The sequence below is a fragment of the Balaenoptera acutorostrata genome, chromosome 1 (genome assembly GCF_949987535.1).
Source record: "Balaenoptera acutorostrata chromosome 1, mBalAcu1.1, whole genome shotgun sequence".
Taxonomy (NCBI): Eukaryota; Metazoa; Chordata; class Mammalia; order Artiodactyla; family Balaenopteridae; genus Balaenoptera; species Balaenoptera acutorostrata.
Window position 1 is genome coordinate 154,173,269 of NC_080064.1, and position 18,025 is coordinate 154,191,293.

Genomic DNA, 18,025 nt, shown 5'->3' on the forward strand with positions numbered 1-18,025 from the left:
ATATTTCATTTCAGGTTAACAACTAATATTTCTAGTCTATGAAGGTTTTCACATACCTCATCTCATTTAATCATCACAACTTTGGGAAGTACTCAGGTCACGTATCCCAATAGTATCCCAATTGCTAACATGTGTACTACGGAGAATTAGCCTTTTTTACAACAACAGCTTTGCATGCTCAACACCTAAAAATGTGTATTTCACTCATATAGGAGTTCCCAGTAATGAATGAGCACACAGGGTACTTGCAGAGCCATGCTCATTTTCAGGGATAGAAATCATTTAAATATACCTGCTTCATATAAATAGCATCAGGAATTTATATATAGGCTTAAATGTACAATCATTTTTGACCAGAGTTGTTCCTTGCCTTGAATAGAATAAAAGAAAATGTAACTGTCAAATAGATATTTTTTCTGGCTCATTACATGTCCCTACAGAGTCCACAGAACAAATGTGATGATGAGACAGAAAACGCACTAATAAAATGTTTCCTTCAAGTTTAATTTTTTAAAATAAAGTTCCTCTGTCCTAGACCTGAATGCAGTATGTCTTAAGCTCATATTCCACCATAAGAACATAAATTCATCAAATGTAAAAACTACTTCTTTTTTAAATTAAATTTCAAATTTTCCAGAAAGAAAAATGTTTTTGTAATTAGTATTTATCAGTTCTCTTTAAATTCTCACTGTATGCCTAAATAGGCATCACCCTGGAAAAGCAGCATTAAACCCCATCAACCTCAAAATAAATGCCACAGCAGATAAAACCACAACTCTTTAGGAAGAAACATCCTCAATACTACTAATTCAGATGAAAAAACTTTAATCAATACCATTACTACTGGCTGTTTTATAAAATATATTTTGATAAAATAGATTTTCATATCTATGATTTTTCAAAATTAGTATCTAGCACTTTAATATTGTTTTTCCAATAAAGAACCTACTATTTTAAATTATCTGTCAAGACTTTAAATGTGAAAATCCTAGAATTAAGGATTTTGGTTTTGAAATACAGTTGCCCATTGGATACTACCCTGCTATTTAATATTAACACGATGAGGAGAATGACTAGGAAAAAATAAAATGTTGCTTCTGTTTGGTATTTCTTTTATTTCTAAAGGGAGGCCTCAAGGACAAGCTCACTCAATGGTATTGTTCATTAATTATCATCCATTTACAAAAAGCCTAAGATAATGCACAAGAGGCACAGTGGATACAACTATTTTATTACTGTGAAATAATCCAGAAGAAAGGGAATTGCTCGCGGTAATGTAATAAAGTGCTTCTTTAAGGTAAAATATATATATTTCACAGCTGTTGGTAATGATGAAGAAGGCATGTGTTCAGGATGTCCACCTTATAGACGCTCCAAAAGAATTTTTAAAAATAGTAGTCAAGGGCTTCCCTGGTGGCACAGTGGTTAAGAATCCGCTTGCCAATGCAGGGCACACAGGTTCGAGCCCTGGTCCAGGAAGATCCCACATGCCGCAGAGCAACTAAGCCTGTAAGCCACAACTACTGAGCCTGAGCTCTAGAACCCACAAGCCACAACTACTGAAGCCTGCACACCTAGAGCCCGTGCTCTGCAACAGAGAAGCCACTGCAATGAGAAGCCCGTGCACCACAATGAAGAGGAGCCCTTGCTCGCCGCAACTAGAGATAGCCCGCGTGCAGCAACAAAGACCCAACACAGCCAATAAATAAATTTAGAAAAAAATTGTGGTCGATATTTAGAATTTGAATGTTATATCTCTCTCCATGGTGTTTCTTTAGAAAACACTATTTTATCCTCTTTTGCTCCATTTAATGCATTTTAATGTTCTTAATTATAGAATATGCTGCTCACCTGGACCCAAATTTACCTATCATAATCTTTACTCCACTCTAAAATGATCAAATAGTACTCTCTTTCCAAAAAACGTTTAATTTCTCTCAGTATTAAAAACAACTGATATCAGTATCTTGGAAGAATTAATTGCATAAAATAAAATAGAGCAGAAAAGGAAAATATTACCTGTAATATTTATTACACTTAAGCTTATACTTTACTTTTCTGCCTTTTTTTGAAAAAATAATACAAAAAAAATGAAGTATGAGTTGGTCCTTGGTAGTTTATAGTTTAGCACTTGGATGGTTCAACTAAATGAACCCCAGAGTTAAGATGTTTGATGTTTTTCATTCCCCAGACTAGATATAAAAAACAAATGATTTTAGTCACTGAAATTTTAGTTACTCCCACTCAGTTCTTCTGCATGTTCAAAACTTCTTGAGACTTAACATTTAAACTTGACTTCTTTTTAAACTAAGTTTAAACTTAACATTTAAACTAAGACTCTGATTTAAACAAAAAGCTTCCTTCTATGCTGTAATTTAGCTTCTCCCTTTCACTGATTTATCTGATTAACAATTCTTCATGTGAGACTAGTTATTCCCCTCTACCAGTAATATATGCTCACTTACTTTCTCTTTGAATAACTGCCTCTAAATAGGCCTATAACTATTTAGTTTTATACTAAAGTGAGCCATGACTCACATTACTGTTATTGTCTAGGGAACTGAATTGCATACATGCAGGTTTCTCTTTGATGTAGTCATTTTTAACTATGATCATTAGTTTATCATGAAGTATTTATTTTAAATTGCTTTATGATGAAGAAGTGTAATCTACATTTAGAAAATGTAGATTTTTATTGAAAATGGTAGTATGTGAATTGTAGTGAATATGAAAATAGATGAAGATTAGTTTTTTAAAAATCTTTTATTTTATACTGGAGTATAGTTGTTTAACAGTGTTGTCTTAGTTTTAGGTGTAAGTTTTTTTTTTTTTTTAATTTTATTTATTTATTTATTTATGGCTGTGTTGGGTCTTCGTTTCTGTGTGAGGGCTTTCTCTAGTTGCGGCAAGTGGGGACCACTCTTCATCGCGGTGCGCGGGCCTCTCACTATCGTGGCCTCTCCCGTTGCGGAGCACAGGCTCCAGACGCGCAGGCTCAGCAATTGTGGCTCACGGGCTTAGTCGCTCCGCGGCATGTGGGATCTTCCCAGACCAGGGCTCGAACCCGTGTCCCCTGCATTGGCAGGCAGACTCTCAACCACTGCGCCACCAGGGAAGCCCCTAGGTGTAAGTTTTAAAAGCTATTTGCAAGGGGACTTCTCTGGTGGTCCAGCGGTTAAGACTCTGCGCTCCCAATGCAGGGGGCCCAGGTTCAATCCCTGGTCAGGGAACTAGATCCCACATGCTTCAACTAAGAGTTTGCATGCCACAACTAAAGACCCCGCTTCTGCATCTAAAGATCCCGCATGCTGCAACTAAAGATCCCACATGCTGCAACTGTAAGATCCTGCATGCCACCACTAAAGATCCTGCATGCCGCAAATAAGATCCTGCATGCCGCAACTAAAGATCCTGCATGCTGCAATGAAGATCCTGCACATGGCAACAAAGATCCCATGTGCCACAACTAAGACCCGGCACAGCCAAGTAAATAAAAAATAAAAAGCTATTTGTGAGAGGAGTCAAGATGGCAGAATACGAGGATGTGGAATTCGTCTCTCCTCACAAGTACATCAAGAATACATCTACAAATGGAACAATTCTCACAGAGCACCTGCTGAACATTAGTGGAAGAATTCGGATACCTAAAAGGACAAGAACAATCTCCTCACAACTGGGTAGAATGAAAGAAAGAAAAAAAGAAATGAGGAATCAATAAAGGGACCACCAATCCTGGCAGGAAGCTGAAGGTGAGGAGAGGTTCCTGCAATCAGAAAAACCCCCCACAGTGAGAAATCAGCTGGGACAGAAAGCGACCTTTGGGGGATCGAAGGAGAATACAGCACACAGTCTGTGGAAGGCAGGATGAAGAATCTATCTTGATGCCAAGACCAAGCTCAACCCAACTGCCTGCAGGCTCCAGTGCTGGACACCTCATGCCAAATGACTAGCAAGACAGGAACACAGCCCCACCCATCAGCAGACAGGCTGCCTAGAATCATACTAAGATCACAGACACCCAAAAACACACCACCAGATGTGGCCCTGCCCATCAGAGGGAAAAGACTCAGCTCCACGCACCAGAGCAGAGGCACCAGTCCCTCACCAGGAAGCCTACACAAGCCCCTGGACCAATCTCACCAACCAAGTGGCACACAACAGAAGCAAGAGGAACTATGACCCTGGAGCCTGTGGAAAGGAGACCGTAAACACAGTAAGTTAGACAAAATGAGATTACAGAGAAATATGTTGCAGACAAAGAAGCAAGGTGAAAACCCACAAGACCAAATAAATGAAGAGGAAATAGGCAATCTACCAGAAAAAGAATTCAGAGTAATGATAGCAAAGATGATCCAAGATCTCTGAAACAGAATGGAGGCACGGATCGAGAAGATACAAGAAATGTTTAACAAGGACCTAGAAGAACTGAAGAACAAACAATCAGTAATGAAAAACACAATAACTGAAATGAAAAATACACTAGAAGGAATCAATAGCAGAATAACTGAGGCAGGAGAACGGATTAAGTGAGATGGAAGACAGAATGGTGGAAATCACTTCCATGGAACAGAATAAAGAAAAAAGAATGAAAAGAAATGAGGAGAGTCTCAGAGACCTCTGGTCCAACATTAAATGCACCAACATTTGAACTATAGGGGTCCCAGAAGAAGAAGAGAAAGATACAGGGTCAGAGAAAATATTTCAAGAGATTATATTCGAAAACTTCCCTAACATGGGGAAGGAAATAGTCAACCAAGTCTAGGAAGCACAGAGAGTCTCATATGGGATAAATCCAAGGAGAAACATGCTGAAACACATATTAGTCAAACTAACAAATATTAAATACATAGAAAAAATGTTAAAAGCAGCAAAGGAAGAGCAACAAATATCATACAAAGGAATCCCCATGAGGTTATCAGCTGATTTTTCAGCAGAAATGCTGCAGGCCAAAAGGGAGTGGCAGGACATATTTAAAGTGATGAAAAGAAAAAACCTACAACCAAGATTATTCTACCCATCAAGGATCTCATTCAGATTTGACGGAGAAAGCAAAAGCTTTACAGAGAAGCAAAAGCTAAGAGAATTCAGCACCACCAAACCAGCTTTACAAAAAATGCTAAAGGAACTTCTCTAGGCATGAAACACAAGAGAAGAAAAAGACCTACAAAAACAAACCAAAACAATTAAGAAAATGGTAATAGGAACATATATATCAAAAATGACCTTAAATGTAAATGGATTAAATGCTTCAACCAAAAGACACAGACTAGCTGAATGGATACAAAAACAAGACCCTTATATATGCTGTCCACAAGAGAACCACTTCAGACCTAGGGACACATACAGACTGAAAGTGAGGGGATGGAAAAAGATATTCCATGCAAATGGAAATCAAAAGAAAGTTGGAGTAGCAATACTCATATCAGACAAAATAGACTTTAAAATAAAAACTATTACAAGAGACAAGGAAGGACACTACATAATGATCAAGGGATCAATCCAAGAAGAAGATATAACAATTGTAAATATTTATGCATCCAACACAGGAGCACCTCAATACATAGGCAAATGCTAACAGGCAAAAAAGGGGAAAGCGACAGTGACACGATAATGGGGGAATTTAACACTCCACTTACACCAATAGATAGACTATCCAGACAGAAAATAAATAAGGAAACACAAGCCTTAAATGATACGTTAGAAAAGACAGACTTAATTAATATTTATAGGACATTCCATCTGAAAGCAGCAGAATACACTTTCTTCTCAAGCGCACATGGAACATTCTCCAGGACAGATCACATTTTGGGTCACAAAACGAGCCTTGGTAAATTTAAGAAAACTGAAATCGTATCAAGCATCTTTTCCAAGCAAAATGCTATGAGATCAGAAATCAACTACAGGAAAAAAATGTAAAAAACACAAACACATGGAAGCTAAACAATACATTACTAAATAACCAAGAGATCACTGAAGAAATCAAAGAGGAAATCAAAAAATACCTAGAGACAAATGACAATGAAAATATGATGATCCAAAACCTGTGGGATGCAGCAAAAGCAGTTCTAAGAGGGAAGTTTATAGTTATACAAGCCTACCTCAAGAAACAAGAAAAATCTCAAATAAACAATCTAACCTTACACCTAAAGGAACTAGAGAAAGAAGAACAAACAAAACCCAAAGTTAGCAGAAGGAAAGAAATCATAAAGATCAGAGCAGAAATTAATGAAATAGAAACAAAGAAAACAATAGCAAAGATCACTAAAACTAAAAGTTGGTTCTTTGAGAAGATAAAATTGATAAACCATTAGCCAGACTCATCAAGAAAAAGAGGGAGAGGACTCAAATCAAAAAAATTAGAAATGAAAAAGGACAAGTTACAATTGACACTGCAGAATACAAATGATCATAAGAGACTACTACAAGCAACTATATGCCAATAAAATGGACAACCTGGAAGAAATGGACAACTCCTTAGAAAAGTACAACCTTCCAAGACTGAACCAAGAAGAAATAGAAAATATGAACAGACCAATCACAAGCAATTAAATTGAAACTGTGATTAAAAATCTTCCAACAAACAAAAGTCCAGGACCAGATGGCTTCAGAGGCGAATTCTAGCAAACATTTAGAGCAGAGCTGACACCTATCCTTCTCAAAATCTTCCAAAAAATTGCAGAGGGTGGAACACACCCAAACTCATTCTACAAGGCTACCACCACCCTGATACCAAAACCAGACAAAGATATCACAAAAAAAGAAAATTACACAAAAAGACACATGCACCCCAATGTTCACTGCAACACTATTTACAATAGCCAGGTCACAGAAGCAACCTAAATGCCCATCGACAGATGAATGTATTAAGAAGATGTGGTACATATATACAATGGAATATTACTGAGCCATGAAGGGGAACGAAATTGGGTCATTTGTAAAGATGTGGATGGACCTAGACACTGTCATACAGAGTGAAGTAAGTTAGAAAGAGAAAAACAAATATCGTATATTAACGCATATATGTGGAAACTAGAAAAATGGTACAAATCAACCGGTTTGCAAGGCAGAAATAAAGACACAGATGTAGAGAACAAACATATGGACACCAAGGGGGGAGAGTGGGTGGGGGTGGTGGTGAGACTAATTGGGAGATTGGGATTGACATATATACACTAATATGTATAAAACAGATAACTAATAAGAACCTGCTGTATAAAAATAAAATAAAATAAAATTCAAAAAAAAAAGAAAATTACAGGCCAGTATCACTGATGAACGTAGACGCAAAAATGCTCAACAAAATACTAGCAAACAGAATCCAACAACACATTAAAAGGATCATACACCATGATCAAGTGGGATTTATTCCAGGGATGCAAGGATTCTTCAATATATGCAAATCAATCAATGTCATACACCATATTAATAAATTAAAGAATAGAAACCATATGATCATCTCAATAGATGCAGACAAAGCTTTCGACAAAATTCAACACCCATTTATGATAAAAACTCTCCAGAAAGTAGGCATAGAGGGAACTTACCACAACATAATAAAGGCCATATATGACAAACCCACAGCAAACATTATTCTCAACAGTGAAAAACTGAAAGCATTTCCTCTAAGATCAGGAACAAGGGTGTCCACTCTCACCAGTATTATTCAACATAGTTTTGGAAGTCCTAGTCATGGCAATCAGAGAAGAAAAAGAAATAAAAGGAATCCAAATTGGAAAAGAAGTAAAACTGTCACTGTTTGCAGATGACATGACATGACATCAAGAATACATCTACAAATGGGACAATTCTCACAGAGCACCTGATGAACATTAGTGGAAGAATTCGGGTACCTAAAAGGACTAGAACAATCTCCTCACAACTTGGTAGAATGAAAGAAAGAAAAAAAGAAACGAGGAATCAATAAAGGGACCACCAACCCTGGCAGGAAGCTGAAGGTGAGGAGAGGTTCCTGCAATCAGAAAAACCCCCCACAGTGCGAAATCAGCTGGGACAGAAAGTGACCTTTGGGGGATCGAAGGAGAATACAGCACACAGTCTGTGGAAGGCAGGATGAAGAATCTATCTTGATGCCAAGACCAAGCTCAACCCAACTGCCTGCAGGCTCCAGTGCTGGACACCTCATGCCAAACAACTAGCAAGACAGGAACACAGAAAATCCTAAAGACGCCACCGGAAAACTACTAGAGCTAATCCATGAATTTGGTGAAGTTGCAGGATACAAAATAATACACAGAAATCTCTTGCATTCCTATATACTAACAACGAAAGGGCAGAAAGAAAAATTAAGGAAACAATCCCATTTACCACTGCAACAAAAAGGAATAAAATATCTAGGAATAGTAAGAAAACACAAAATGCCCCAAAGAGCCAAAGCAATCTGGAGAAAGAAAAATGGAGCTGGAAGAATCAGGCTCCCTGACTTCAGATTATACTACAAAGCTACAGTAATCAAGACAGTATGGTACTGGCACAAAAACAGAAATATACATCAACAGAACAGGATAGAAAGCCCAGAGATTAACCCATGCACCTATGGTCACCTAATCTATGACAAAGGGGCAAAAATATACAATGCAGGAAAAGCCTCTTCAATAAGTGGAGCTGGGAAAACTGGACAGCTACATGTAAAAGAATGAATTTAGAACACTCCCTAACACCATACACAAAAAGAAACTCAAAATGGATTAAAGATCTAAATGTAAGACCGAACACTATAAAATTCTTAGGGGAAAACATAGGCAGAACACTCTTTGACATAAATCACAACAACATTTTTTTGACCCACCTCCTAGAGTAGTGAAAATTAAAACAAAAATAAACGAATGGGACCAAATTAAACTTAAAAGCTTTTGCACAGCAGAGGAAACCATAAACAAGACAAAAAGCCCTCAGAACGGGAGAAAATATTTGCAAACGAAGCAACTGACAAAAGACTAATCTCCAAAATATACAAATAAATACATACAGATAAATATCAAAAAAAAAACCAAACAACCCAATCAAAAAATGAGTGGAAGACCTAAATAGACATTTCTCCAAAAAAGATACACAGATGGCCAACAAACACATGAAAAGATGCTCAACATCACTAACTACTAGAAAAATGCAAATCAAAACTACAATGAGTTATCACCTCACACCAGTCAGAATGGCCATCATCACAAAATCTACAAACAATAAATGCTGGAGAGGGTGTGGAGAAAAGGGAACCCTCTTACACTGTTGGTGGGAATGTAAATTGATACAGCCACTATGGAGAACAGTATGGAGGTTCCTTAAAAAACTAAAAATAGAACTAGCATATGACCCAGCAATCCCACTACTGGGCATATACCCAGAGAAAACGATAATTCAAAAAGATACATGCACCCCAATGTTTACTGCAGCACTATTTACAATAGCCAGAACATGGAAGCAACCTAAATGTCTATTGACAGAGGAATGGATAAAGAAGATGTGGTACATCTATACAATGGAATATTACTCAGCCATAAAAAGGAACGAAATTGTGTCATTTGCTGAGACATAGATGGACCTAGAGACTGTCATACAGAGTGAAATAAGTCAGAAAGAGAAAAACAAATATCGTCTATTAATGCATATATGTGGAATCTAGAAAAATGGTAAAGATGATCTTATTTGCAAAGCAGAAATAGAGACACAGACGTAGAGAACAAACATATGGATACCAAGAGGGAAAGGGGGTGGGTGAGATGAATTGGGAGACTGGGACTGACATGTATACACTATGTATAAAATAAGTAACTAATGAGAACCTACTGTATAGCACAGGGAACTCTACTCCGTGCTCTGTGGTGACCTAAATGGGAAGGAAATCCAAAAAAGAGGGGATATATGTATATGTATGGCTGATTCACTTTGCTGTAGAGCAGAAACTGACACAGCAGTGTAAAGCAACTATACTCCACTTTAAAAATAAAGAAATAAAAGCCACTTGCTAATAATAGAGACTAAAGTATGATTCTTAGAGGAGCACACATTTCAATTATGTCTGAGCAATAATTTACCTCTCTTTAAAATAAAAGTAATAGTACAAATATCAAACTAAATTAATTCAATCCATTAATATAAAGATAGGCTGTTTTTGAGATATAAGGATTTTAGAAATTAAAGGTGGAAAATACAAGTGTCTAAAATAAGCCCATCATTGCTGTAAGTCATGAGGAAGGGTGATCATTCTTAGGAAACTGTGGCATTGTACTCTTGAATGAGAAATTATATAAGTATGTATGTCCCTAATTAGTCAATTATGAGTTAAAAATAAAGCAAATCCTGATGTGTTCTTATTTAATTACCCTGAGATGCATGCTTATTGAATACCAGGTTATAAAATATATATATAAAATATAAAATATAAAATATTTTAAGCATGGTGATACCTATCAGGGAATAATGTTATATGGAACTTAGTAAGAATTTTAAAATGATTAGGTTTATCTGAACATGCTGATGAATCAATTTCCCCTATGTTCTAGGTTCTGTGAACAATATCAAATAAGTAAAACAACAGTATCTATTCTCAAAGTGTTGAAAATCTAGAAGGAAGACATAAAATAAGTTCGAGAACAAGAAAACACATGACTAGCTGCAAAAATCAGCACCGGAGCCAATAACTCAGAAATATTATGTACTGTATTCACCTAATCACCCATCCATCCATTCAACATTTGTACAGCAATAACCAGTACTAGATATTTGGTATACAAAGATAGATAAGATCAACTAATTTAAGGTAAATTCGAAATAATCTAATAAATTTTCATAAAGATTTTATTTAAATTAGACTTTAAATGAAATCGGAAATTTAAATAGACTCAAATTATGATTGGGATGAACATTTTGGTATACTATAAATGAAGGCAAATCCCTGATGATATTGGCCATCTCTTTTACTTTAACATTCATTCTATTATTCTTGGTACTTCTTCACTAACACAAACTTCCATCATGCTCCTCCTTTTCAGAATCTTTTCACTATGCCTTCTGGCCCTCGTGATCTATGATAAACTCGTCCAGAGCTTGAGTTTCTTCCCTGAACCCTCAACACCTTGCTTTACTTGAATTCCAATTCTTCCCTGAGGATATATCACCCTCTGTAGACTTTTCATCCTGGTTATTCTCTCATACCCAAAGTGTCTCAGAGTCAAGAAGCAAAGTTCTCTGCTGCTTTATCAAACATTGCTTCCCTAAAATTGTGGAAATGAATAACTAATTTCCGTTAAGGCTCATGTTATCCTGTCTTCATAGATATTCTCTCCTAGATATTTCCTCTTCATTCCCTGAACATTTTTTCTTCATTTCTTGAGAACAACGATCCTTGATTCTATCTTTTCTCACATTCCAATTGCTGCCACCATCTTTTGTGACTTCAATCAATGTCCACGTGGATAACCTATCCAAGAACCTGGCCTCTCTTGACCAATTTATCCATTTCCAGTGTCTTTTTTTTTTTAAATTATTTATTCATTTATTTTTGGCCGTGTTGGGTCTTCGTTTCTGTGCGAGGGCTTTCTCCAGTTGCGGCAAGAGGGGGCCACTCTTCATCGCGGTGCGCGGGCCTCTCACTATCGCGGCCTCTCTTGTTGCGGAGCACAGGCTCCAGACGCGCAAGCTCAGTAGTTGTGGCTCACGGGCCTAGTTGCTCCGCGGCATGTGGGATCTTCCCAGACCAGGGCTCGAACCCGTGTCCCCTGCACTGGCAGGCAGATTCTCAACCACTGCGCCACCAGGGAAGCCCCCATCTCCAGTGTCTTTACTTTTTATTCCATCTCAGCTGCCCACTCCCACCATCATACTCTGAACCCTTCTCATCACATCACATTAACTGAAAACATTCTCCTCTGTAACCACAGCCCCTTATCTTTCCATAATTCCTGCTCAACTACTACCCTCACATCTGTTCCTTGATATCCTTGGAACTTTCAGTCCGCTAACCTTTCTACTTTCCCCTGCCTATTAGTCCCCTTCTAGCTTCACTTCTCTCTTTATTCCACTTAGATTTCATGGTCTACAATTAAAATAAATGGCTTGAAAATACTCGTAACATTTTTGCCTCTCTGTTCATCCCAGACCTCAATTAATAGCTATCTTCAATTAGCTCTCCTATACCTTACACTCCATATTTTACCATTTGCACTAGTATTTTAGCATGCCCAAATCTCCCCTAACCTCAAAAACATCTTTCCTGAACCCCTTCTCTATTTTCACAGGCAAACTTGGTGGAAGAGTTGTGTACATGATTGCCACTCTAGTTTGGATTCTGACCCCTCTACCCCACCAAAACAGCTCTCTCTAAGGCTACCCATTACTTGCATATCCTAAATTCAAAGGACAGTTTTCAGCACTCAGATTATTGGTTCCATCTGGAGCATTTGACAAAGTTGAGTACTCCTTCCTTCAAAACCTCATTCTTGGATTCTGTGATATTTTACTATCTCTTTCTTCCTACTCTACCCCACCTTTCTCCAATCTTTACATCTAGGAGTTCCTGAGGATTTTCTCTTCTCACCCAAGACAATCCCACCCACTCCCATGTCTATTTCCTATAACTCTTATGTGTTCACACAGAAATGAAATATGGAGCCAGATTTAATGAACTATAGACATCTAGGCACATATTAAGTACCCTCTATCACTAAAACTTAAGTTTCAACACATTTTCTGTAGGTCAGAAGTCCAAATGAGTTCAGGTGGATGTTCCACTTAGGGTCTCACAAGACTGAATAAAAGTTTCAGCTGGGCTGGGATATTATCTGGAGGCTCTGATGAAGAAATCTACTTCCAAGCTCATTCAAGTTGTTAGCCAAATTCAGTGCTTTGCAGTTGTAGGACTGAAGTCTCAATTTTCTAGCTAGACAGACTACTTTGCATAGATTATACTAATTAAGTACTGTCTGTACAGGAAGGGTTCTATGTTTATGAGAGAAAGAATAAAGTTTCATTATTAATAAATCATAATGACTACATATAATATTATTAATAAATTTAATAAATTGAATAAGAAATAAAACTTGAGGGAGGAAAAGGCGAGAGGCTATTCCAGATAACTGTAATAGGGAGATTACTATATGGTACCAAAAATGCAAGTGAAGAAAGTAATTGGGGTTATACACTAGGAAAGAATGCCATACGAACAAGTTGAGTGTATGAGAAAAGTTCAAATTATGAGAGGGATATATCATGCTAGGAAGGGTAACTGACAACATTCTAACTATTGAGTATAACTTAAGAACTGACGAAAGCAAGTAAATACTAAACCATGTGGCTATTTCAACATTTACCAGTCAGGGTTCTTATTTGAAATCATTGGAAGCTAACTCTGTCTAAGTGGAACAGCAGTTTATTAAAGGGACTGGTATGACTAGAGAACCAGGTTTATGGCTAAGCTTCTCAAGAAAAAAACCTAAAACCATACTGCAGAACTGACCTTGTGAGGAAATCTGCTACTGCTCCTACTGGACACTTCTATGCCAAGGTCTTTTCTCTCCTGTAATTATTATTTATTATTGTTCAGCACCAATACAATTTCTGTACCAGCAAATCTATTTTAGAATTACTAATGACTCGATATCAGATTCCTTCAACCTGATGAGAACATAATTTGAGTGCAGCATCTGCTTCTCTGTTCAGTCTGTGCTGAGGTTTCCTAGAGATGAATATGAGTGGAGTGTCTAGGTAACACGGCTCATGCCCTAGCTACCAGTGAAACTAGGGAAGTGAATTATACAGTTTAACTTAGGGAGGTGGGACTCAGTCGGGACTTCCCCAGACATTAGAAGGTTGCTGAAAAAAGTATGAAGAAGTGAGAAAACATAATAAATGCCCACAACAAAATGTCATATGCTAAGCATACAAAACTCACCTAAAATCCATTAACTTTTCTCCCAATATATATTAGCAGAATCAGAGAATATAGTGCTGGGTAGAACCTTAGAGATCATTTGTTTTAATGCTCTCATTTTACAAACAAGAAACCTGATGCCCAAAATGATTAGATAATTTATCCAAACTGACACAACTAGTTAGTAGAAAGAACTCATGCTTTTCAACCCTTCATATATTTTCCACTGTTCACTGATCAAACTATATGCTTATCTTAATGTTAAACTTAAATTTTACCCTCAAGGAAACTCAGGGCTTAGTTCTCAGAAAGTCAGTTTGGTGACACTGGTCATTTTTGTCTCAATGTATTGATTTAATCAGTTTCTGAAAAACTAGCTATAAAACTAAATTCTATATGCAGAATTCTAATTTTCTATTATTACTCATGAAAATGAACTGTAATTAAGCTTTGAATATGTTTTAACCACAGTCTGTAAATTTTTTAACTGGATTAAAACTTTCCCTTGCCAAAAGGCTAATATTCTTGCAAGAAAAAGAAGTAATTATTCAAGAGCTATAAGAATAAATGTTTAATTATGAAAGTACCTCTCACTCATATATTATTACATCTTACAAAATTAGAGCTAAAATCACCTAAGTAATCCACAGTCACATGATTTCTCTATACAGTTAATATCAACACCTAAGCAAAGAGAACATTAACACTAGAGCACAGACAGAACACATACATTCTTTTAGTATTCTATTTTTATGACAAGACAGCTGATAGACAGAATTATGAGTCTTAACCTCACAACTGTCATACACTAGTTGTTTTTGGCACAGAAGCCAAAAACAAGCAATGAGATTTTGAGCAGGTGGAGAAAGAAAGAAGGCCAAGACAGAGCAACAATTCAACACAGGCACTAACTTTGAGAAGCATGGCAATGCAGAGAAAAAATTCTCTAAGAGCAGAAGATAAATAGTTTTGTTCAGATTTAAATGTTATGTCTTAGAAGCTATCTATTTAGCACTTTTTTCTTTCTCTGAACACTCCACAGAAATTTATTGTAATGCTTGTCAGACATATAGAAATACAGAATCAAACATAAGCCAACACATGGTCCATTGACAGATGAATGGATAAAGAAGATGTGGCACATATATACAATGGAATATTACTCAGCCATAAAAGGAAACGGAATTGAGTTATTTGTAGTGAGGTAGATGGACCTACTAGAGTCTGTCATACAGAGTGAAGTAAGTCAGAAAGAGAAAAACAAATACCGTATGCTAACACATATATATGGAATCTAAAAAAAAAAAAAATGGTTCTGAAGAATCTAGGGGCAGAACAGGAATAAAGACGCAGACGCAGAGAATGGACTTGAGGACACAGGGAGGGGGAAGGGTAAGCTGGGACGAAGTGAGAGAGTGGCATGGGCATATATACACTGCCAAATATAAAACAGATAGCTAGTGGGAAGCAGCCGCATAGCACAGGGAGATCAGCTAGGTGCTTTGTGACCACCTAGAGGGGTGGGATAGGGAGGGCAGGAGGGAGACGCAAGAGGGAGGGGATAAGGGGGTATATGTATGCATATGTATAGCTGGTTCACTTTGTTATAAAGCAGAAACTAACACACCATTGTAAAGCAATTATACTCCAATAAAGATGTTAAAAAAAAATGAAAAAAAACCCCACCATAAGCCAACACATGTGATGTAGGTGTGGATAGAAATCATTTAGTTTGACCAGAGGAAAAAAACATATTATTTTGTACGGCTTCATTTTCTTTGGGAAAAGAAGATAATTAATACAGAATTGGGAACAGATATCTCAAAGCAAATAAAGAAACACAAAATACATACCTCTTGATGATACAGTCATTCTCTTCTAATATAAATCAGGTATTTCTATATACAAGGATGCATTTTCCACAGATTAACTAGTGATCACTCAAACCAAATAATGAGAAAGTTTAAAAATCATAGCAAGAATTATAGAATATTCAATTTTATTAAAAGTTATCTTCTTCCCTCTGAAATAGTGCTTGCACTTTTTTTGCCTCTCCTCTGATAAACTGCTGATATCATTTAAAAAAGACATTTCCCCCAAACAGTAATTCTAAAATGTAAAATTAAAACAAGTTATCAATTTACCCAATAAAGGATAATTATTATATTAAAAACCCATAGGGATATACTATATTTATTATCACCTTTTGGTTTTTAAAGATGCTGAAATCATCTAGCTAAAATGGTATGGTTCTTTTGGGAATGAAGGTCCTATAAGATCAAATGCTGCCTGGTATAAATTCAGTGAGACTCTAACCTTGCACTTATGCTTAACACATTTAAAGGCTTAAAAACAACTCTAAAATATTATACCTTTATTTTAATATATAAGTCTATTCCAAATCTGTATATTTATGTGTAAAAATGCTTCTTATTCAATTATGAGAGGAATAAATATAATTCAAAATTTATATTTCCAGCATATCACAGATTTTCTCATAATCTAAATAACTATGTGGCATAGTGTATCTCCCCGGTTTAAATAAACAGTGCAACTCTCCTGCGATTTGCAATGTCCTGCAGGACTTTAGTTAAAAATATGGAGAGAGAGATGACAGACAGACAGTGAGGGGGAGACACTTATGTGTGATCAAAACCTGGAGGAAAAAAGAGAAAAGGGAGAACAGCTCATAGTACTAAACGGAAGTATTCTCTCAGAAACACTGCAAAATCTTTGTTTAAAAAAAAAAAAAGTGGAAAGTATAACAAGGGCAGAGTTTTTTTTGAACCTTTAAAAATAATTTCATAGCAGTTCTGGAAGGATAATCAGTTATGACCTAGGCAGCAGCACAAATTCTATAAAAGCAAATAATTTCTGCAGTATATCAAATAAGATATGGGCTAGATAGCTGTTAAAGTATCACCTAGTTTTAACCTGGAAAGAAAACAATAAATTCTATAAGGAGTTCAGATGATGTCATAAGCAATCATGTAATAAATGTTTAACAAAGGAATAAATATGTAAGACATCAGGCCAGACTCTGTGAAGATAAAATAAAATACATAAAATAAATCATACATAATCTTCAAGGGCAACTTTTATAGATGACAGAAAGTTATACCTACCTATTTAGGACTTAGAAATTTTGTAGGTATGATTACTATGCAAAAAACAGGCTGAGAAAGTTGTTGGGTTGATCATAGATTTTAAAAATTGTGTATATTATATACCATGACATAAACTGTATTTGGACTATTTGATCAGATACTCACAGAATGATTGTAAGAAGGTTCCAATATCACAGGTAATGACATTTTCCCTTGAAGATTCAATTTTGTTAAATAAAAAATCTTTTCCCCCACAATCTTTTCTTTTTTCATGCGATGTATACCATACAGTCTAAACCGAACTGCATAATTTCCAATCATCTCAGATTCAACATGATTAAATTTGAATGTTTCTGTGAAGACAGGGCATGGTCCTCTCTGGATGCTGGTTTTTGCTCTCTGTTTCTTTATAGGTAGAAGAACAAGGTGTACTTGCCATGAGTTGCCACCTGTCCTGTTATACGTTGGGATATCTGTGACAGCTGTCACTGTTACCAGAAGCTTCTGTTCTTGTGAGTCATAGTCAAAAGTCACATCCAGTGTACCATATTTAGCTTCTGGCTCAGGATCAAAAGGTTTAGGAAGCTGTGAAGATGATCCTTGAGCTGACATATCCTAAGAAAAGCAAATTTAAATGTTTTCAGTTTTTAACTCTATTATTTAATCTAGCATGTAAAGAAGTACCTGATATTTCTTTAGAAGAATGATATGAAAACTTTTTATTTGCTATCATAAAGAAAGTAATAATAATTAACAGCCAACTACAATCAAAAGCTACTCTATGGGGACAAAGTAATGTAAGTGGTAAGTTAAACTCAAAAACTTATTATAATAAAGACACAGAATTTAATATTCGCCATCACAATTTTGAGAAAGTTGGATATACGTTTTTATCATGAGAAACGAAAATATATACTTCCATGTGTATTTCTGCTCCTTTTGTAAAAAAAAATTACTAAATTTTTAACATTATAAACAAAACAACTGACAGTTCAATATTAGGCTGGAGAGAAAGAGAACATAAATGAAAGTATAA

At 36.2% G+C, this 18,025-nt stretch overlaps 1 protein-coding gene across 3 annotated transcripts in view; it reads right to left on the reverse strand.

The window, feature by feature from the left end:
* Nucleotides 1-18,025, reverse strand: part of SYT14 (synaptotagmin 14) — a 250,348-nt gene that overhangs the window by 52,490 nt on the left and 179,833 nt on the right. For all 3 annotated transcript variants that reach the window (XM_007163980.2, XM_007163981.2, XM_057533021.1), the window contains one exon: nucleotides 17,155-17,604. In XM_007163980.2, coding sequence (XP_007164042.1) covers nucleotides 17,155-17,604 — 450 coding nt within the window. The remainder of the gene's footprint in view (nucleotides 1-17,154; nucleotides 17,605-18,025) is intronic.